This window comes from Chelonoidis abingdonii, chromosome 17 (assembly GCF_003597395.2).
Source record: "Chelonoidis abingdonii isolate Lonesome George chromosome 17, CheloAbing_2.0, whole genome shotgun sequence".
Lineage (NCBI taxonomy): Eukaryota > Metazoa > Chordata > Testudines > Testudinidae > Chelonoidis > Chelonoidis abingdonii.
In genome coordinates, this window is record NC_133785.1 from 9,928,701 (window position 1) to 9,951,516 (window position 22,816).

At 51.9% G+C, this 22,816-nt stretch overlaps 3 protein-coding genes across 6 annotated transcripts in view; 2 read left to right on the forward strand and 1 right to left on the reverse strand.

Annotated features, from left to right (window-relative positions):
• Window positions 1-9,149, forward strand: part of OTUB1 (OTU deubiquitinase, ubiquitin aldehyde binding 1) — a 27,399-nt gene extending 18,250 nt beyond the window's left edge. The window contains exons 5-7 of the mRNA XM_032804207.1: window positions 7,431-7,515; window positions 7,839-8,033; window positions 8,784-9,149. Coding sequence (XP_032660098.1) covers window positions 7,431-7,515; window positions 7,839-8,033; window positions 8,784-8,981 — 478 coding nt within the window. The 3' untranslated portion in view covers window positions 8,982-9,149. The remainder of the gene's footprint in view (window positions 1-7,430; window positions 7,516-7,838; window positions 8,034-8,783) is intronic.
• MARK2 (microtubule affinity regulating kinase 2) overlaps window positions 1-22,816 on the forward strand; it is a 360,709-nt gene that overhangs the window by 219,855 nt on the left and 118,038 nt on the right. The gene's annotated exons all lie outside the window — the stretch shown is intronic.
• The window catches only part of MACROD1 (mono-ADP ribosylhydrolase 1), a 206,785-nt gene continuing 203,932 nt past the window's right edge, over window positions 19,964-22,816 (reverse strand). For 3 of the 4 annotated variants that reach the window (XM_032804356.2, XM_032804357.2, XM_032804354.2), the window contains one exon: window positions 19,964-20,165. In XM_032804356.2, coding sequence (XP_032660247.1) covers window positions 20,134-20,165 — 32 coding nt within the window. In that variant the 3' untranslated portion in view covers window positions 19,964-20,133. Of the gene's footprint in view, window positions 20,166-20,707; window positions 20,744-22,816 lie in introns of all 4 variants that reach the window. The other variant, XM_032804355.2, reaches the window with a different exon arrangement.

A 22,816-nucleotide genomic window follows, 5' to 3' on the forward strand; every position in this document is an offset into this window, starting at 1 on the left:
GCGTCCATTTGATTCTTTGGCTTTCCATTACGCTTGTCACACAGCACTGTGCTGTGGATTCTGTATCATAGCCTGGAGATTTTTTCAAATGCTTTGTCATTTCATCTTCTGTAACGGAGCTCTGATAGAACAGATTTGTCTCCCCATACAGCGATCAGATCCAGTATCTCCCGTACAGTCCATGCTGGAGCTCTTTTTGGATTTGGGACTGCATCGCCACCCGTGCTGATCAGAGCTCCACGCTGGGCAAACAGGAAATGAAATTCAAAAGTTTGTGGGGCTTTTCCTGTTTACCTGGCCACTGTATCCGAGTTCAGATTTCTGTCCAGAGCGGTCACAGTGGAGCACTGTGGGATACCGCTCGGAGGCCAATACCGTCGATTTGCAACCACACTAACCCTAATCCAATATGGTAATACCGATTTTAGCGCTACTCCCTTCGTTGGGGAGGAGTACAGAAACCGATTTAAAGAGCCCTCTCTATCAATATAGAGGGCCTCGTTGTGTGGATGGTACAGCGTTAAATCGGTTTAACGCTGCTAAAATCAGTTTAAACGCATAGTGTAGACCAGGCCTCAGAGAACTGCTCTCTATTCATTGTATATAGTTTTTCTGTAGTTCTTAGAACGTAGTTGTCTGTCTGTTAGTTATTTAGGTTTCTGTTGGTCTTTCTCACCTCTGGGGACTTCTCTCTGGCCCGGGACTATGCCCTGGCCAGCCGGTTTTAAATACTGTGCTTTCTGCCTGCGCTCCTTCTCTGTGAGAGATGAGAACCAATGCTGTCTCTGCTGTCTTGTGAGACTCATATCTCCGCCTGCTGCTCCATCTGTCGCACATTCCCACCTCGTACCTGGGAAACCGGAAAACTTTGCTTCCACGAATTCCTATGGAGAAGGCAGTGCGCCCATGTGCACAATTGGATCAGGTGACCACAGAGCCGATGCCTGGCACTGGTGGCCAGCAGGACCTGGGGCCCTTCCTGCCTGGCACTGATGGCATTGTCCCATCCAGCTAAAGCCTATTGTGCACACTAGAGGCGCAATCATGGGCATAAAGGCAGCTCCCTGACGGGGACCACCTCCAAGTGCAATGTTGCCTTCCCAAGCCGTGCCAGGTCGGGTGAGAAGTCGCATACCAATCCAGACACTCCTGCTCCAAGGAAGTATCGCACGGAGCACAAGTCCAGGCACCGCACCCCAACAGCACCTCCACCAGCCCCAGTGACTGATCCGCCACCGTCATCTCCGGCTCCTACTCTACCAGGACCATCCAAACTCACGTGCCCGGCCCAGTGCACTCTGGGCTGTCTGTCCCCTCTTATGCCCACGGCTGAACTCATGCTGCCGTTTGCTGGCTCATCTCTATGCCCTGGTCCTTCAGGCACCTTTCGTCTACTGTCTGCCATGGACGAGCTGCTCCTGCTCCAGCCTGCTGCTCCACTCCATCTTTCTCCGCTGGACCTTTCAGACAAACTCTCGGATTGTCTGGCCTTCACCTCCATACGCTATTGGTACTGCCAGCTCTGACAGCCCCACCCGTACCGGACCTGTCTTTGGACTCTGTGACTGGTCCTCAAAACTGGACACCGCCTTCTCACCTGCCCAGTCGTACAGCCCAGAACACGGGCATGAACCATACCGTCAGCTGTCTGCGTCACCAGCTGATCCGTGGTTCCGTTACCCATGGGCACTGCCAGTGCCTGATGACTCCCCATGCCTGGCCCTACTGGACTGCATGGAACCCCTACTGCGGCCCAGGCATGCCACCCTGCCTGCATCACCACTCTTCTCCAGAGCCCACTGCTCCTCCCTTTGTGTACAAAAAGCCTCTGATTGTTTCCACGCCAGAAGTACCATTTCCCCCTCCAGTCAATATGGGCACCTCTTCGTTCCCTGACGATGCTCCGATCATGTGCAGTACCAGGACTTGCTTCAACGCATATCTGCAGCCCTCAACCTGCCTGTTGAGTATGTCCAGGATCCACAAAACCAATTATTGGACATCCTGCAACTCCTGGCCCCTCCCGCACTGCTCTCTCTGTTCACAATGCCCACATGCAGCCAGCCCAAGCCACTTGGCACACCCTGGCCTCTTGTGCCCCTACCCTGAAACGGGCAGAGCGCCGCTACTTCATGTCAGCAAAGGGCGTGGACTTTCTTTTCACCCTCCCCCACCCCAATTTGCTGGTGGTACAAGCTATGACCGAACACACACGCAAACAGCATTTCCGTTCCACTCGACCAGGCCACCAAAAAGTTGGACCTGCTGGGCCGCAAAGTCTACTCTGCAGGCCATGAATTCCATATTGTGAGTTACCAAACCAGCCTGGCCAAGTATGACTTCCTTTTGTACTCTATGTTGGTGGACTTTCAGGCCTTTCTCCCCACCCCTGAAAAACAGCAGGACTTCCAACACCTTGTGGGCGAGGATAGGCTGGTGGCTAAAGTAGCTTTCCAGGCTGTGGTGGATGCCACCGACGCCATGTCCTGCTCCCTGGCATCTGGGTTCGTCCCCTACCGGGACTCTTGGCTCCAGTCCAGCGGCTTCCTGAAGGAGATTCAGGCCATCCTGGAGGCCCTTCCCTTTGAGAAAAATAAATTGTTCAGTGACAAGATGGAGGGGTCTCTGCATTCTCTCAAAGACTGTCACACCGGTTGCCGGGCCTCTGTACCCCGTCCTCTGCTTGCTGGCAGCAAGGGTTGTCCTTCTGAGCCATCCCCATGCCACAGACCAGCCTTATCCGCAGCGCCTGCCTGACTCTGCCCACTATTGCCCATGTTCACAATCACCACTTTGCATTCCCGTCCATTCCTCTGCTCCCTCAAGTCCTGCACGAGGTGCAGCACGACTGCACGACCCTTCTCCTTATTGCCTCCGCCTGGCCTCACCAGTACTGGGACACGGATCACCTCCATCTCTCTGCTCGTCCTCTGATCCGTCTCTCAGATCTCCTTACGCAAGCGAACGGCTAACTGCGACATCCCAACCCAGGCCCTCTCCATCTCACGGCCTGCTATTTGGATGGGTTTGTGCATACACCATGTATGCTCCTCCCCGATCCGCGACATCCTTACTCATAGCTGATGCTCATCCTCTTAAGCATGTTACTGAGCCAACGTTTTACCGGCTGGGCGCAACACCGCCTGCATGCCATCTCCATTCCCATCATCCTGGATTACCTGGATTACCTCCCTTCTCCCTGTCAGTCAGGCCTCGCCCACTCCTCCATCCACATCCACCTGGCTGCGCTTAGTGCCGTCCTTCCTTCTGTGGATGGGTTTTCCATCTTCACTCACCCGACTATCTCCCACTTCCTTTTCAGCCTTCTCAATGCCTTCCACACTGTCCAGAAGCCTACTCCTTCCTGGGACCTTCACCTTGTGCTTTTCGCCCTCACTAAGCCGCCCTTTGAACCACTTGCCACCTGCTCCCTTGCCCATCTTTCCATGAAGGTGATCTTTTTGATAGTGGTCACCTCCGCACAGCGCATTAGTGAACTGGCGGCCATGATGTCTTTCACTGTGTTCCACGAGGACAGGGTCTCCGTGTGCCTCCATCCCAAATTTCTCCCCAAGGTGTCCTTGCCATTCGACCTCAACTGGTGCATATACCTCCCGACTTTCTACACCAAACCACACGCCTTCCTTCAAGAACGTGTGCTCCACACTCTTGATGTTTGGCGGGGATTGGCCTTTTATCTTCACAAATATTTCCATCGCTGGGAAGCTTCTTGCTAGAATCTTACTGAATCTCCTGCTCCCTCTTGCAGAGGAAGTACTTCTAGAGTCCCAGTGCGGCTTCAGACCATCACGAGGCACCACTGATGTGATTTTCACAGCCAGGCAGATCCAGGAAAAATATCAAGAACACCATCAGGAGTTGTATATGGCCTTTATCAATCTAACCAAAGCCTTTGACTCTGTCAGCGGTGAGGCTCTGGAAAATCATGTCAAAGTTTGACTACCCAAGCAAATTTATCACCATTGTAAGACTCCTCCAAGACCAGATGACTTCCTCCATTCTGTGCAGCTCCTCTACCTCTGAGCCCTTTGTCATCTGAACTAGTGTAAAACAAGCTTGTGTACCGGCACCCTCCCTTTTCTCCTTTTTCTTAGCAGCTATGAAAACACTATCCCAAGACCATCTACCACAGGGGACTGGTATCCAATAACAGACTGACAGCTACCTCTTCAACCTTTCTCGTCTCCGTGCCAAAACTAACCAATATCAGCAACAATAGCTGAACTCCAGTATGCGGACGATTGTGCTGTAGTTGCACACTCAAAGGAGGATCTGCAAACAGCCCTCAATTGCTTCTCTGAAGCTTATAAAAGCCTAGGGCTATCTCTGAATATTGGCAAAACAAAATTTCTCCACCAGCCAGTCACCAGTCAATCATCAGACCCAGCAAGGAAGATCTACAGCGACAAAGAAGAACTGGAAAATGTAGAATATGTTGCCTATCTTGGAAGCCGTCTCTCAGAGAGGGCAGACATAGACGTCGAGACTCAGCACAGAATTCACTGTGCCAGCCTTGCCTTTGGCAGACTTTCTTCTTTGGGTGTTCAACAATCACATCATCAGAACACATACTAGTGTTCTGATGTTGTGATTGTTGAACACCCAGCAAGACTTTTAGTTTATAAAGTGGTGGTAGTGCCAAGTCTCCTCTACAAGACTTGGGTGACCTACAGAAAACACTTGAAAAACCTGGAACACTAGCACTTTCTTTGGAAGATCCTCAACATAAAGTTCGAGGATCATCTCACTAATGTCAGTGTCCTCACAGAGGCCAACATCTTCAGTGTTGAGGACCTGATTATCCAGCACCAACTGATGTGGAGCAGGCACTGTGTGCGCATGCCTGATGTACGCTTACCAAAACAACTGCTGTCCGCCCGACTCACCAAAGGAGAAGGGAAATGGGGAGGCCAAAAGAAACACTTTAAAGACACCCTCAAGATAAATATCAAGAGATGTGGCATTGACACCACACGCTGCGGGAGAGCAGCCCAGGATAGGGATAACTGGTGAAGACTTGTCAGAGAGGGAACGTCCACTTTTGAGGAAAATGGCCTTGCCTTGGTTGCAGAAAAATGCCAGAAAAGAAAGAAAGGAAAGACATCTGTCACACAGCAATTGCGGGCCAACCCTGTCTTCCAACACCACCTGCAGCATCTGCTAATGAGCCTGTGACTCAAGGACCAGACTCGTCAGTCACCAAAGGACCCATGAAAAATAAAACCTGTGAAAGAGATCATCCTCGCCCTCGAGGGATTGCCTACAACACTGAGCAGATGTTTTGAGAGAACTCTCCAGAATGATTCTAAGAGCTTTTTCTTGAGTGGTAACATCTAATTTAGACCCCATCAGTTTGTAGGTACAGTTGAGATGATGTTTTCCAATGTGCATTACTTTGCATTTATCAACATTGAATTTCATCTGCCATTTTATTGCCCAGTCACCCAGTTTTGTGAGATCCCTTTGTAGCTCTTCACAGTCTGCTCTTGACTTAACTATCTTGAGTAATTTTGTATCATCTGCAAATTTTGCCACTTCACTGTTTACCCCTTTTTCCAGATCATTTATGAATATGTTGAGTAGGACTGGTCCCAGTACAGGCCCCACTGGGGGGACACCCTATTTATCTCTCTCCATTCTGAAAACTGACCATATTATTCCTACTCTTTGTTTCCTGATCTTTTAACCAGTTACTGATATCCATGAGAGGACCTTCCTCAGTCTATCCATGACAGCTTACTTTGCTTAAGAGCCTTTGGTGAGGGACTTTGTCAAAGGCTTTCTGAAAAATTTAAGGAGACTATATCCACTGGATCCCCCTTGTCCACATGCTTGTTGATCCCCCTCAAAAGAATTCTAGTAGAATGGTGAGGCAATGATGTCCTTTTCAAAACCATGTTGACTCTTCCCCATCAAATCTGTTGTTCACTGTGTGTCTGATAATTCTTGTTCTTGCATTTGAGTTCCTTACAGAAACTCTTGGGTGAAACATGCCATCTGGTCCTGGTGACACATTATGTGTAGTTTCTCTTTGGGTCTTTCCAAAACTTCCGTCTAATGAGACCTCACGGACAGTTCCCAGTTTGTCACCTAAAAAGATGGCTTCACATTTGGGGAATGTCCCTCGCAATCCTCAGCCGTAGAAACCGATGCAAAGAATTTGCATTTATTTTCTTAGCATGGCCTGTTGTCCTTGAGTGCCCTTTAGCATTTGACGTCCAGTGCCCCACTGGTTGTTTAGAGGCTTTCCTGCTTTTGTGTACTTCATGGTTTTTTTGCAATCAGTATCAGAAGGGGTAGCCGTGTTAGTCTGGATCTGTAAAGCAAGCAGAGAATCACTGTGGCAACCATTATAGACTAACAGACGTTTTGGAGCGTGGAGCTTTTCGTGGTTTAATACCCACTTCGTCTGACACGAAGTGGGTATTCACCCACGAAAGCTCACGCTCCAAAACAATCTGTTAGTCCTATAAGGGTGCCACAGGATTCCTCTGCTTTTTTGCTTGTTCCTTTTTGAGTCTTTGGCTAGCCTGTTCTCTACCAAGTTCTTCTTTTATCCTTTCTAATGATATATTTTTACCAATGCATTTTCCAGAGTTTATGCTCTTTTCTATTTCTCTCACGAGGATTAATTTCACTTTTTAAAGGATTGCTTTTTTGCTCTCTCACTGCTTCTTGTGACGTTGTTTGTTTAGGCACAGTGGGCTCTTCTTTGGTTCTCTCACTATGATTATTTAATTTGGGGTATACATCGTAAGTTGAGCCTTTATTTATGGGTGGTCTTTAACAATGTTCATGCAGCTTGCAGTGCAGGGATTTCACTTTTCTGCTGTACCTTTTAATTTCTGTTTAACTAAACTCCTAATTTTTGTGTAGTTCCCCTTTCTGAAATTAAATGACATGTTTCACCTCCTTAATTCCCTGCCATCACAGAGGCCCGTTGATCTCTCCTGTTCTCTCTCTGGGCTAAAATGCTTTGCTCTAGATCTGGCGGTTGAGTTTAGTGTGCGGGTGCTGAGTGGGATTGGTGGCCTGTGAGACAGAAGGGCAGGGCCGGCTTCATGAACGGTGTGGCCCGATTTGAATACCCGGCCGCAGTCCGGGACTTTGGCGGGACTTCGGTGGCAGGGGTCTGCTCCGGGTCTTCCGCGGCACCGAAGGACCCCCTGCCGATGAAATGCTGCCAAAGACCCGGAGCAGATCCCCCTGTGCTGCTGGGTGAGTAAAAAAAAAATTAAAAAATTAAAAAGACGCCTAAGGCGCGGGACCCGATTCTGGGGAATCAGGAGAATCGGCTTAAAGCTGGCCCTGCAGAATGGGTCTGACTAGATGATAGGGAGGTCATAAACTCTATGACACCGCCCCGCCCCGCGGCCCATACTGACCCAATCTCATCTCATCTCATGCAGGTTCAAGGAGATCTCTGCCAAAAGCAAGGAGGACCTGGTGTCCCAGGGCTTCACAGAGTTCACAATCGAGGATTTCCACAACACGGTGAGTGACGTCCCCCCCGCCCCTGCCCCTTATAGGTTGGGGGCAGATGCCATCAGATGAGATGGGATGGTTGGAGCAGATTGAGACTCATGAAACCTGAGTTTGATTCTTGGATTTCCTGCAGGCTGCCCGGGTGGCTTCATGTAAACCACCCCCTCACGCCCCCATTAGGCCCTTGGTTTCCTAAGCCGAGGACACCAGCTCGACTGCGTATGTGTCAGAGTCCAGCCTGTTTATTCTGACTCTCGGAGAGCTCGTGGCGGTGGGTTGGGCAGTGGAGCAAGGGGGCTGCCTCTGACACCCTCCCTCACGTGCCCTTCCAGTTCATGGACCTGATAGAGCAAGTGGAAAAGCAGATCACGGTCTCCGAGCTCCTGGCCTCCTTCAACGACCAGAGCACCTCCGACTATCTGGTGGTGTACCTGAGACTGCTGACCTCCGGCTACCTACAGCGTGAGAGCAAGTTCTTTGAGCACTTCATCGAGGGAGGCCGCAGCATCAAGGAGTTCTGCCAGCAGGTAGGGGCAGCAGGTTCCAACCCTAGAGTTTGCCCTCCCTGCCCTCTCAAAATCCTGTGCCGACACCACACTGAGCACGAGGAATTTGAGGGTGGGAGATCCATGGCATGATTTTGCACTGGAGTGCCCATGTTCCTCCCAAACTGTCTTGGAGTGGGAACTACAGCCCAACTCCTCCCTGTGTCGAGGAGATCTCTGGGTAGCGGGGCCGAGACCTGGACGACTTGTGGTCTGAGGGGGATTGGTGGGAGGTGCTGAAACCCAGCTGTCTCATGGTCTCAATAGCATCCACAGTTGGTTCCTGGGGCAGGGAGAGGGACGGGACAGGGCAGGACTAGCCTGCTCTGCCCTTGGGAGGTGGGTTGAGATCCAATAAATGTGTGATCTGAGTAGGATTCCCAGCTAGTTCCCTGGAGGGAACAGAAGGGTGTCCCCTGTCCAATGAAAGAGGTCACTGAGACCAAACTGACTTGTGATCTCAGTTGGATCCCTAGGTAATTCCCTAGGGAGGAATCCCCTGTGTGGTGGAAGGGGGTACGGAGCCCTGGCCATCTGGCATCTCGATAGGTAGCTGGAGGCAGGGAAAGCTTTGCGACAAAACAAACTTGTAATCTGCATAGGAGCTGGAGGAGGAGGAGGGGAGGCCTGTTGAGCCCCAACTGAGAGGATGTTGGTAGCATCTGTAGGCAAGTCCCCAGGTAGGGTGGGGCGGGCTCCCTAACCCTCTGTGTCCCACTCGATCCCTTCCAGGAGGTGGAACCCATGTGCAAAGAGAGCGACCACATCCACATCATCGCTCTGGCTCAGGCCCTGAATGTGTCTATCCTGGTGGAGTATATGGACCGGGGCGAGGGTGGAGGCACTAACCCCCATGTCTTCCCAGAGGGCTCAGAGCCCAAGGTGTATCTACTGTACAGACCGGGACACTACGACATCCTGTATAAATAGGTGCCGGCCAGCTGCCTCCGCTCCCTCCCCCCAGGCGTCCCGTGGGCCCCCCCTCCCCGCACCAGCAGTCTCTGTGGTTGTAAATGGTAATCTCGCGTGCTGCTCTCTTTGTTTTCTGTTGTTACACTTGCCCTGCTGTGTTTTATTAAAGGGATGCTGGTGAATGGAGCCTGCTTGTCTGGTGGATTTGTTCAGATCGCAAAGGGGCAGTTAGCTGTTGTCCCCTGGCCTGTCTGCCCCACTCACCTTGGATTAGAGCACACCATTGGGCCTGGCCAGGCCGGTGCCCCCTTTCCCCCTGACCCTGCCTGTGGTCCCGTGTAATGTCCATCATGAGGAGGGAAAGTACCTGAGAAGGCTGCTGTGGGACCTCGGCAGGGTGCACCCTGAACATAACTGTGGCTGCTGTTCACTCTCGTCCTCTGTGAACACAGCCTGGATGGTTTTACCTCTCATCTGATACCTTGGCGCCGTGAGCCCCAAAGGCTGAGAAGTAAGATGGTGTTGCATCTGAAAAGGCCACTTGAAAACTGTCTTGAGGTTGCAAAGTGGAGTGCATGGAAGTTAGGAAACACCTGCCTGTACTATTGTTGTCTTCATCCTCCTGGGTCGGTGAGTGCCCAGGATGAAGGGAGCTTGCTGGGTGGGTAGCGATTCAGTATTTGTTTCGTTCTGTCGTCCTCGAGTCCTGGCCCTCTGTGTTATTTGCTGCCCTGCCCCAGAGGCAGAATTCAGAAGAAGTTCTGTGTCCTCCAATGCAGGAAGCACCCTGTGTGGTGGTGGTGTGTATTTGGAGAGATGGGTCAACTGCCAGGGGTTCAGAGTATCCCGTTGTGCTTGCCTCTGGAAGGTCAGGCAGAGGCACCTTGCTCAGCACGGCAGAGGCAGAGATAGAGCCTCTGTTGGCTGCATGAGTACACTGCCTCGATTTCAATTGCCTCAGTGGAAGGCACCAATTGGAATCAGTATTTCAAGGTGGACTTCATTTCTTAAAGAAGACAGCCTTAGCATGGGTCAATTTACAACTCAGCAGAGGTGGTGCAGTCAGGGGCTAGGCTATCCTGAGAGTTATTACAGGGCCTGCTATTGTCTTAATTCAGGGTTTGGCTACACTTGCAAGTGTGCAGCGCTGGGAGTTACAGCTGTCTTCATACAGCTGTGTAGGGAAAGCGCTGGAGTGTGGCCACACTGACAGCTACCAGCGCTGGAGTGTGGCCACATTTGCAGCATTTGCAGTGGTGTTGGGAGTGGTGCATTATGGGCAGCTATCCCACAGAACACCTCGTCCCATTTTGGCGCCGTGGGTTGTGGGAAGGGGGCAGAGGGTGCGGGTCATTCTGCTTCCTGTGCCAACGCCCCATGATGCATCGCTACACATCTCAGCAATCCCTGTTTTTTCCATCCACGTTTGGCACCATCTTGACTCTCTCAATGGTTTCTGTGCAGCGCGATTTCTGTGGGAAATGGAGCCCGAACTGCTGAGGAGTGTGCTGACGAGGGTCGCCAGCGCATCACGTTTGGCAGTTGAGCTATTCCTTAAGCCCCAAAGTGATGAGGAGTCCGATGATGATAGCGAGTCACCTGACGCATACGACACGACCTTGCTTGTGGCATTCACGGAAATGCTCAGCGCCGTGGAACGCCGCTTTTGGGCTCAGGAAACAAGCACTTAGTGGTGGGATCACATCGTCATGGAAGTCTGGGATGACAAGCAGTGGCTGCAGAACTTTCGGATGAGAAAAGCCACTTTCATGGGACTGTGTGCTGAGCTCACCCCCACCCTGTGGCGCAAGGACACGAGATTGAGAGCTTCCCTGCCAGTGGAGAAGCAGGAGGCTATTGCAGTCTGGAAGCTGGCAACTCCAGACAGCTACCGATCGGTCGGGAACCAGTTTGGAGTGAGAAGGTCGACCATTGGAATCGTGTTGATGCAAGTTTGCAGGGCCATTAATCGCATCCTGCTAAGAAGAACCGTGACTCTGAGGAACGTGCAGGACATTGTGGATGGCTTTGCACAAATGGGTTTCCCTAACTGTGGAGGGGCGATAGATGGGACGCATATTCCTATTCTGGCACCACCCCACCTAGCATCCGAGTACGTTAATCGGAAGGGGTATTTCTCTATGGTTCTCCAGGCGCTTGTGGATCACCGTGGGCGTTTCATTGACATTAACACAGGCTGGCCTGGAAAGGTGCATGATGCACGCATCTTTCGGAACACTGGCCTGTTCAGGAAGCTGCAGGCCGGGATTTTTTCCCAGACCGGAAGATCACAGTAGGGGACGTTGAAATGCCCATTGTGATCCTTGGAGACCCCGCTTACCCTGTTAATGCCTTGGCTCATGAAACCGTATACAGGGAAGCTTGACAGGAGCAAGGACCGGTTCAACTACAGGCTGAGCCGGTGCCGAATGACTGTGGAGTGTGCTTTTGGCCGTTTAAAAGGGCGCTGGAGATCTCTGTATGGGAAGCTAGACTTGGGGGAAAGCAGCATCCCTGCGGTTATATCCGCGTGCTGTACCCTCCATAATATTTGTGAAGGGAAGGGTGAAACATTCAGTCAGCATGGACCTCTGAGGTTCAATGCCTGGAGGCTGAATTTGCACAGCCAGAGAGCAGGGCTACTAGAGAGGCCCAGCACAGGGCTTCAAGGATTAGGGATGCCTTGAGGGAGGAATTTGAGGCTGAAAACCAACAGTAATGTTTGGTGCCTTGCACGGGAGTGAAGTGCAGTGGTTACAATGTTAGTAGGAATCTGTTTTCCTAAGCTGATTTGCAGTGCCTGTTTCTTTCCTGGGCTAAGGTATCTTTGACTTTCTGCAATAATAAAGACTGTTTTCAAAGCCAAGAATTCATTTTTGAAAAGAAAATAACTTTATTGACAGACACACAACATTTTGGGAACCTAAAAGGGCAGGGGGGTGGGGGGGAACTGTACAGTCACAGGTTTGAATATGTCCTGTCTGGAGTGCTGTGCAATGACTGCTGCACTTCAGGATGCCTATACTGCATGGTGATGGGGGTTGAGTGCAGAGGGTAAGGGTCGTAGTTCTCAGGGCTGGTTGGTGAACGTACAGGTGTTGGAGGCAGCTGGTGGTGGTAAGAACCTGGATGCTGGGGAAGGGGTTTGAGCTGACATTGGGGCACAAGGGAAAGAGCTTTGGGACGGGGTGGGGGGGGGGGGTGGCACGGTAGTGCTCTGCCTGCATGGCTACGAGCGCACTGGATAGAGTCCGCTTGGCGCGCCAGGATGCTTATCAGCTGCTTTGTTTTTTCTCTGGCCGCTGCGTTTTTCTGGCGGATCCTGCTTTCCCTTTCCCTCCAGTCCTGCACTTTTTGATTCTCTGTGGCAGAGTGATCCATAACTGCTTGCAGCAGGTCGTCTTTGCTTTTTCGCGGCTTCTTCCGCAGGCTTTGGAGTCTTTTGAGCTGTTGATAACATGGGCAGCTGAGATCTCAAGGTTGCTTGTGGAAAGGCAAAAAAGGCAACACTTGACAGAGGCAACATTGTTTATATCAGACAGTTATTCCCACCCAGTGAAGGAGTTTACAGTCTTCACTTTAGCATAATTTTTCCATATCAAAGAGAGCGCGTATAACCCACAGGAGCCCCGAAATGGTGAGTAAGGGGGACTAATTGCTTTGACAGAGTTTGAACTGATGAGCAGAGTGGCTGAACAGGCATTCTGGGGTATCTCCGAATACCTCTTGAGGCTAATAACAGCGCTTTTGATGGCCACTATGGCGGAGCAGCGCTGCATGAGCAGCGCTGCAGTCGTTATTCCCCTGGCCGAGGTGGAGTACAGCCAGCGCTGTAGCCAGGGAGATACAGTGCTGTATGTGCCTTGCAAATGTGGACAGTGAGTCAGTTGCAGCGCTGTAAAGCCACCACCAATGCTGCAACTCTCCAGTGTAGCCAACTCTCCAGTGTAGCATGGGATGTTTGAAAACAGCAAAGGCTCCTTTGCTCAGGCTTTGTGTCAAGCTGCCTGAGAATGGTCAGGGAAATGCACCAAGTCCTTAAGACAGGCCCAGCTAAGAGCTGAAGCTTGTCCTCCAAGTGTTGGAGTAAGGCTCCTGCAGAGTTAGTTCCATGTGTTGTCCTTTCAATAAGGATTGCATTGATTGGTCAGCCCAGGGGCGGGGGCTGAACAGCTTGTTGCTCCCCCTGATGGATTCTAGCAAGAGTTAGCTTTCCCACACTGGAGCCCTGCCTCCTGCCAGCAGTTGGAGGCTTTGCCCTAGTACTGTACACCGGTGAGAGAGCCCCTCTAACAACCAGTCACTGCTTTGTCAATAAATTAATAAAGAACCACCTTGGGGTTGTTAAGCTGAGGTGCCACTGCAGCAATCCGTGACAGTTCATCATGAACATACATAATATACCACACTATGCTTCAGATAGAGACTGCTCCTAATAGAGATTGGCACCATGCAGGCAGTGGAACCACTTCTGGCACCTCGGATCCAGCTGAGCAGCAGGGAAATGCTCTGGAACCTTTATCCTGACACCAAAGCTGGGCCTTTGGCCTTGAGCTGCTCTGAAGCAAAGTTCATCTCATGGGAGGGGCGCGGCATGAGGGGGAGAGAGAGACAGCTAAAAATGACTCCCAGCTATATTCCTTGCATTAAGACAGTCACCTCCATGCCCTCTCTGTATACCTTTAGGAGGCCCCATCCCAGCAGTTTCAGGGAATGAAACTGGCTTCTGACCATTGAGGCCTATTAATTGCGGGGAGGAAGCAGGCTTGTGGCAGGCTCTGTACAAAGGGGACATTATCCACCCTTTTATTAGCTTTCTAAGGTTGAGCTCCTAGAGCACGTCCCACACACCACCCAGCAAGAGAGGGACCTTGCGCCCAGCTGCAGGGGCTGTGCAGTGCTACCCTGAGTCAAGTAGAACAGGCTCCTGCTACAGTTCTCCAGCCAGGAGCAGAGCTGATGGGCTGGGTTGGTCACACAGGCACATCTGGGTTGGTGGGATGCCCAGCTCGCACATGACCTACCCCCAGCCAGTCCAGCTCCTGGAGTGTAGCGCACGGCCATGCCTCATAGATTAGAGGGCTCCCTTGTGGAGCCAAGTGGGCCTTTGCCCAGCAGAAACCCCTCTTTGTTTCAGCCATAGCTTCCCGGGGAGGAGGTGGGTTAGGTTCAGGTCATGTCTCACTTTTGAGATGTTTCCAAGAACATTTCAGAGTTGTCAAATGCTCAGACAAATCTACTGGCTGTTATGGAAACTACTAGGGTGGGTGCAACTTTTCAGTTGTGCCATCAGTGGCTATAACTGATTTAGGGAAGAGACCATGGGGGGGCAGGGAACTGGGACTATGACAATGGCTGTACCTGTTTGATAACACAGAAGAAAGTAAGCTCGACTGCTTATGGATCAACAGCCTAACAGATAAAGCATCTGCTACAGCTCACCTCATCGCACTGGGGAACAGGATGGCTGCCTCATTGCATACCTGTCTACAGTCTGTAGGGCAAAAACCTATGTGATCATGGGCGACTTCACTTTGAGTGACATCTGTAACGCATGCTGGAGTTCACGCTGCCAGCACTAAGACATCCTTGGTAGCTCTAAACTGTAGGGGACAATTTCCTAAAGCTTTAAAAAAATAAAAAAAGGGGGGAGGGTGTTGCAGTCAACATAGGGCAGAATTCTTTATTAGACCTTGTCCTAACAGAGTGGAAGTGCTCATCAAACTAAAAATTAACGGTAGCTTAGCTACCAGTGCTCATGACTTGATCACATTTATAATGTGCACATGCACAGCATGCCAGTTTCACTAAGCTGAGAACAATTTTAATCAAATCAGCTGGAAGGAAAAATTTAAATCGGAAAAATATTAATGAGTAAAAACCTCACAAGATACCCAAAGTCCCAATACCACACTTCTGGAAGACAGCTGTGCTGGTCAAGAGCATTTAAGAGGGGAATTGAAGACAATAAATAGATTATAACACGTGGAAGAAGAGGGAAATTGACAGTAATGAATGCAAGTCAGAAGTTAGGCAGTGTAGGAAGTTGATCAGGGAAGCCAAGAGCCAAGGAGAAGCTATGGCTGGCAGTATTAAGGAAGCTTTTTTAAGCTATCTACACTTTCCATGCTATGGAGGCTGTTAGACAGAAGCTATTAAAGTCAGACATTTAAACAAAACAAAAAACAGCCAATCCAGCTAACTTGCATCCAAGAGTTTAACAGAGCTGGTGAGGAGCTCACTGCACTGTTTAGCCTTGAAAGTTCCAGAAGAAAGCTAATGTGCCGGATTAAAAAAAGGGGTAAATAGTATGATGGGGTTAATTATAGGCCTGCCATCAACCCTGGACAAGATAACGGAGCAGCTGATGGGGACTTGACTTGTTTTATTCTTGATTGATCAACATAGATTCCTGGAAAATAGCTCCTGCCACATTCCCAAGGAGTTTGGTTGATCAAGGTAATAGCACTGAGGTAGGAGATGTCTTTAATGCATTTGATTATTAAAAACCCAAACCCTCTAGAGTTACAGCACGTTACATGAATTAAGGACTAGCTAACCGATAGGTCTCACCACGTAATGGTAATTAAAGGGGAGTCTGTTTCCAGTGGGGTCCTGCAGGAATTAGTTCTTGGCCTTATGCTCTTTAACATTTTTGTCTGTGACCTGGAGGAAAACAAATAGGCACTGATAAAGTCAGCTGATGGCAAAGATTAGGGGAGAGGTAAATAATGAAGGGGACAGGTAACCTATTCAGAGCAATTTCGATAGTTTAATAAACTGCCTACAGCCAAACTATTTTCATTAAAATGCACTCTACATCTAGGATTGGAGAACGTAGGCCATACATCCACAAGGGAGGCCTCGCTCCTGGAAAGCAGCAACTGACAGAGCTGTGGGTCGTGGATAATCAGCTGAATGCAAGCTCGGTGCGATGCTGTAGCCAAAAAGAGCTAATATGAACCTGCTCAAGATTCCCCAGTTTCTGCATCCCAGGGAGATCATTTTACCTCTGCTTTTGGCAATGGTGCAACTGCTGCTGGACTACTACAGTGTGTTCTGCGGCCTACAACTGAAGAAGGATGGTGAGAAATTGGAGGAGTTCTGAGAAGAGCCGGGAGAATGATTGCAGGATTGCAAAACATGCCTTATAGTGAGAGACTCTATTTAGCTCTCCAAAGGGAAGATTAAGGGGTGACTTGAACACAGTCTGTAAGAAGCTACCTGGGAAACAAATCGTTAACAATGGGCACTCCAGTCTAGCGGAGGAAGGTCTAACAATCCAATGGCTGGAGGTTGAAGCTAGACAGACTGGAAATAGCGCACACTTTCTTAGCATGCACCTTAGTAATTAACCCTCGGGACACCTTACCGGGGTCAGTGGATTCTCCCTTACTGACAGTTTTGATTTGCACTTTAAGCTAGTTGGACAAAATTTTTAAAGAGGGCAAAATTGACCTACTTCAGCAACCTGAACTGACTGAAGTTTGTGAAAGTCTGGACGTTTAACTCTGTCCTCCTCCACCTGGGGAACATTTCAGTCTCTTGTAAGTGCCCACAGGGCAGAAGGTGATTCCCCGCCCAGAGGACAGCTCAGTCTCTACAGCTGTTCTAGGAGGAAGGGAGCCTCACCTCAGCGCCCAGATGGTGACAGAAACACCCTCGGGACCCGGGGATAGAGTTGGGTGAATAAGGTTTTTTTGTTTGTTTTTTAAAGTTTACCAGCAACTCCAAACACACCACACACATTTGTTTCAGCTTGAACCAAAACCAACATTTCTCAGCTACACAAAAAGGTTGGAAAAAATGGGATCAGACAGAAGTCCTGCATTTTAACACAAGCCAAAGGTTTTCCATTTGGGGCATTTGTTAAAGAGTCCAGCAGGATACCTACCTGGGGCAGGAGGAGATTGCAAGGGCCTCTCTTCTAAGTGAGCCCTGGCATGAGTCCTCACCTGGGAGAGCCCATGTCAGTTCTCTCCCAGCTCGATGTGGAAAGGGATTTGAACACGAGTCTCCCACAGTGCAGCAGCTGTCCCAGTCACTGGTCTCTGGGCCTATTGAAGCTGATCCCCTTTGGCTAAAATACTTCAGTGACTGAGCAGAGACTGGGGCATCTGCCACTCCCTGGGGAAGTGCCCGAAGCCACCAGGCTACGGGTCAGACGGCAGTTCCTCCCCCCTCCCCCCCCCAGCCAAGCCTAGACATTTGGCACATCTATCTTCCCCAGATTTGGGCAGGTATCTCAGAATCAAAGCAGGTGCTGAGCTGGGTCAAAATGCTTCTGGTTGCCATTACTGTGTTTCTATGCCTTCAGGTTGGCCAAAGCTGGGGAGGGAACTCGGCACCAGTTTGACAATGGTTTCAGGTCGGCCAAACTGCATTTTTCAGCAAATCAGCTCTTGGCTGAAGAGATGTCCCCCAGCTTTACCTGTGGGTCGGGCAGGGCCGGCTTTAGGAAGTGCGGGGCCCAATTCGAACAGTTTTGACGAGGCCCCAGCAGGGATGACTAAAAAAACAAAAAAAACTTGTGGGGCTTGTACTCACCTGACGGCGCTCTGAGTCTTTGGCGGCGGGTCCTTCACTCACTCCAGATCTTCGGCTGCACTGAAGGACCCGCCGCCGAAGTGCCGCCGAAGACCTGGAGTGAGCGAAGTACCCACCACTGAAGACCCGGACTGCCGTTGGGTGAGTAAAAATTAAAAAGGCACCTCGACCCAGGGAAGGGATTCTCACTCGGTGCGGGGCCCAATTCTGGGGGAATTGGTGGAATAGGCCTAAAGCCGGCCCTGGGTCTGGGTGGCCGAGCCACCAGGGCCCCAGCCCTACAGATGTCTGTGGTCCACCAAAATTCCTCCCCCTCCCCCCAAATTAGAACCCCAGAGTCCCAATGTTGGCCCCACACAAATGGGGCATAGGAGTTCCCATCCCACCCCCCCTACTTTTGCCATTGTGGAACCCAAGAGTCCTAACACCCACCCCAGCTCCACCACTCCAGAACCCAGCAGTCCGGACATTCTCCCACAGCCTGAGGCACGGAAATCCCAAGCATGCCCCACCCCCCCAAAAAAACCAACCCTTCCACCCCACCAGAATGGAACCCTGGAATCTGCTCCCTCAGGCCCTGCCACATTCCCAGAGCAAAAGGAGATGAGGCTGGGGACCCTCATCCTGCAGTGTAGCTCGTGTCCCAGGCTTCCTCCCCCATGAGCTCTGTGGCTGCAGAGTGCTGGGTATTAACAGCCACTGCCCAGGAGGGGGTCTTGCAACACCCGCGGTTGGTAGTTCCCCAGCCCTTGAGCAGACACTTTGATGAACAAAAGAGGCTTTTAGGGGTGGTCTCTGCCCCCCCCCCCCCGGTGCCCTACTCAGCTCCAGTGACACCCTCTAGATCCCTCATTTCCAGGGCATGCAGCCAGCTGGCTCCCTGCTGCAGACAGCCCCTAATTCAGAGCACCACTCTGCCCCACCCCCATAGCTCTGCTCACACCCGTAATTCCTGACCCACAGCCCCACACACAGCTCCACCAGTGCCCCTCACTCCTGACCCACAGCCTCCTGTTAGCCCCACACACAGCTCTGTTGGTGCCCTTCAAGTCTAAACCACAACCCCCCCCCCCCCCCCCCACAGTGCCACTACTGCCCCTCACGCCTGACTTGCAGCCTGCCCTAGTCCAGCCCTCAGCCAGCTGAGGTATCTACTGTTGCTCACCAGGCTAATCTGTATTCTACCCAACTGCTGCCTTCATCTCCTGCTCCAGCCAGGTGTGACGGGGAAATGGGAGCTGGGTGCCCCCCCCCCTCCCCCCACCTAGCGGGAGAGATAGTGAAGGACATGAACTAACAAGGCTGCACCTCCAGCCCTGATCCTGAGAGAGGCACACGTAGCACCCCCGCCCCAGCCCGAGTGTGTTCCCCCATCAGCTGTTTCCCTCCCACCTAGCATGGCAAGGCAGTTGGGGGCACAGTCAGTGCCACACTAAGGGAAGCACAGTCTCTTTACCTAATTCCCAGCATGCCCCCCCCCCCCCCATTCCCCACTCAGAGTGCTGGAAACAAACTAGGAATACTGGCTTCCAGCCCCTCCCCCAATCTCTGGGTCACCTCCCTCCCCATGCTGGGGACAGAACCCAGGCATCCTGACCCCCCCCCAACAGGAGTTTCCAGAAGAAGAGTGAATGGGGGGGGGGGTTTGAATGCCAGCCCCCAACCCCAGCTGTGTGTGGGGAGGGGAAGCAGAACGGACAGACCCTGCCTTTGGCAGGAGAGCAGCTGCAGCCTTGTGGCTAGGCCAGGCAGGGCATAGAAGGGCCCTGGACTCCAAGGTTCTAGCCTCAGGTCTGGAGGGTGGGGGGAGGCTAGTGTACGGGGAGGCTGAGAATCAGGACTCCTGGGTTCCATGTTAGCCAGCCCCCTACCTTATCTGCTAGACAGTTACCAGCTCTTCCTAGTATCCATGGCCCTCCAGAAGCTGCACAAGCCATTCCCCAACAACCCCACAGCCCAAGCTGTCAGCAGGCACCTGCCTGGAGAAGCCTTTTAAAGGCACCTGATTAGCCGCCCCCCGCCCCCCCCAATTAACCTGCCCCCGTCACACCTATATATGTGTGTGTCACGGTCTGGGGTCACTGGCCCTGCCCCCAAAACACCAATATCTGGGTCTAGGACATTTAGTGCAGCTCCCTGGATAGACCCCAGGAGTCCTGAGTGCAGCACATCCCTACTGAAGAGTTGAGGGGGTGGCACGTGCCCCTGAACTATCCAGACCCCAAACCCTCCCACCACGCTGTGTTTGTCTCAGTCCCTGCTGCCCCCCCTGCTGGAGGGACCAAGCCCAGCTCTGTGTCTGCCCCTACCGCCCCCTGCTGGACAGCATCAGAACTGCCCAGCCTGTCTCCCAGCTTCGGATCCAGTACCTGGGCCCCTCCCCAACCCAAGGAAGCTCCTAGCCAGGGGCCATGGGACAGGGACTCTCCCAGAAAGCAGCAGCAACACGATAATTCAAAGCAAATAACTTTATTAGCTGGGTGGGAAACGAGGGAGGGTCTCACTGGAGGAAGTGAAGGTGCTGAAGTTGGGAGGGTCTTTTCTCTCCCGGGTGCAATAATGTAGAGGTTGAGGGACAATCAGCAGAGAAGGGGGCAGGCAGCATCTCTGGGGGTGGGGTCTTTCAGGGCTGGGCTGCCAGCTGCTCGGTGGGGTCTGTGGAGGAAGAAAGACGCAGGGTCAGATCTGTGCATCCAGGGGCATCAGGGAGCAACAGGTCAGGACCAGGTGCATGGCGGCGGGAGGGAAGGGGGGCAGAAGGAAGGCAGCATTTGGTATTCAACCCCCAGTGGCCATGGGATCAGTGCCTCATTCCCAGCCTGCAGCCACCCCCAATTGCAGCCCTGGGCTCCCTCCCCCAACTCAGCTGGTGCCCCTCAATCCCAACCCGCAGCCCCCTGCTTTGCCAGCCCTGGGATCCCAGCCCAGCTCCACTGGTGGCCCTCTGGCCAGACCCACAGCCCCCTGCTATCCGAGCTCCGCCAGTGCTCCTGCATCCTGAGGCATGGCCCCCACCGCTATCCCAGCTCTGCCGATACCCCTCAGTCCTGACCCACAGCCCCGCCTCTTATCCAGCTCTGCTGGTGCCCCTCAGTGCCCCCCGCTAGCCCAGATAATGTGGTTCTGGGATTAGTGAGTGGGGAGTTCTGGGGTTAGGGGAGTTCCCCCCACTGCACACGGTGCTGGGTTGGGCTTACCCATCGCAGGGAGGGAGGGATGGGGTCAGGATCAGGCTAGAAATAAGAGAAGTGGGAGGGTTAATCCAGGGAATTCCCCCCCAAAACACACCCAATGTCCAGTGGGGGCAGGGAAGGGGAGAGACCACTCCCATCTACCCTCCCTGGATGTCCACAGGGTCCATCAAAATCTGTGTGGGGCAGGACAAGGGGGAGGGGAAGAGCCTCCATGTACTGGATGGGGAAGGGTGCAGAGCCTAGGCTGGAGGCATGGGTGGTAGCGGCAGCAGGAGGATGTTCCCATGGGAAAGGGAGAAGCATGAGTTGTGGGGTGGGGCTCAGGGCTGGTGGGGAAGGAGGTGGCAAGCACTAGGGGGATGGGGAAGGGTTTGGGGCAGGAGGATGGGAAGGGGTTGGGGAGCTGTGAGGCAGGTTCAGGAGGCCGGGGGGGGGAGGAGTCCTGGGGGGGAGAAGGAGTCCCTGGTTGCAGGGGCTCAGGGGGAACAGTTGTAAGCAGTCAGGGGATAAGAAAGAAGGTCCCCTCACAGGTCAATAACTAGTTACAAGACAGAGAACAAAGGCTAGGAATCAATGGTCAGTGTTCACAACGGAGAGCAGGAAGTGGCAGGGTTCCCCAAAGATCTGTACTGGAACCATTGTGGTTCAACGTATTCATAAGTGATTTGGAAAAGGGGATGAACAGTGAGATGGCAAAATCTTCAGATGATACTAGACTACTCAAGATCGCGGTCAGCTTTGGACTGAACTAAGAGTTACAAAGGGATCTCACAAAACTGCGTGACTGGGCAACAAAATGGCAGATTAAATTCAATGTTGACAAATGCAAAGTAACAGACATTGGAAAACATAATCCTACTATACAAAAATTATGGGGTCTAAATTAGCTGTTACCACTCAAGAGAGATCTTGGCATCGTAGCTAGTTCTCTGAAGTGATCCGCTCAAAAAACGCTACCAGAATGTTAGGTCCCATTGGAAAAGGGACAGATAATAAAACAGAAAATATCATAATGTCGCTAGATAAATCCATGGTACATCCACACCCTGAATATTGTGTGCAGCTCTGGTCGCCCTGTCTCAAAAAAGCTATGGTAGAATTGGAGAAAGTGCAGAGAAGGGCAACAGAAATGATTAGGGGGACGGACCTGCTCCCATATGAGAGAGTGAAAAGACTGAGAGTGCTCAGCTGGAAAAGAGACGACTAGAGGGGATAGGATAGAGGTCTATAAAATCATGACTGGTGTGGAGAAAGTGCGTAAAGAAGTGTTATTTACCCCTTCCCATAACACAAGGACCAGTGGGTCATCCAATGAAATTAACAGGCAGCAGGTGTGAAACAAACCCAAGGCAGTATTTCGTCACACAGTGCACAGTCAGCCCGTGGAACTCATTCCCAGGGGATGTTGTGAATGCCAAAAATCTTATCCAAAAAGGAACTGGATAAGTTCACAGAGAACAGGTCCATCAATGGCTACTAGCCAAGATGGTCAGGGATTTACCTAATGCTCTGGGTGTCCCTAAACCTCCAACTGTCAGAAGCTGGGACTGGATGACAGGGGATAGATCACTCGATCAATTGCCCTCGTGTTCATTCTCTCTGGGGCACCTGGCACTGGCAACTGTCACAGGATATGGGGCTAGATGGACCATTGGTCTGACCCAGTATGGCCGTTCTTATGTTCTTAAGCTGACTGAGAGGGTCCTGCAGGATAAGGGGAGTCACAGGAGAGCCCTCAGAGACTGGTGAGGAGAGGTTAGGGGGAAGAGTGGGGGAGACTATGGGGGGATCGGGAGCTGTACCAATGGGGACCTAGAGGAATAGGGGGCTGGGGAGAGTCCTAGGGGTCAGAGTGGGGAGTTAGGGGGGCTGAACCAATGGGGAAATCGATGGATTGGAGGCCAGGGGTTGTAGGGAGAGGAAGGTCCTGGAGGGGCAGGGAGAACTGCAGGGGGGATCCATGGGGACTGTACCAATGGGGAAGTTGTGAGATGAGAGTTTGGGGGAGTGTACTCATGGGGTAGTAGAGGGGTGGGGCTCTGGGGGACTGTACCAATGAGGAAGTAGAGGGGTGGAGGTCTGGGGGAGCCGCACCATTGGGGAAGTAGAGAG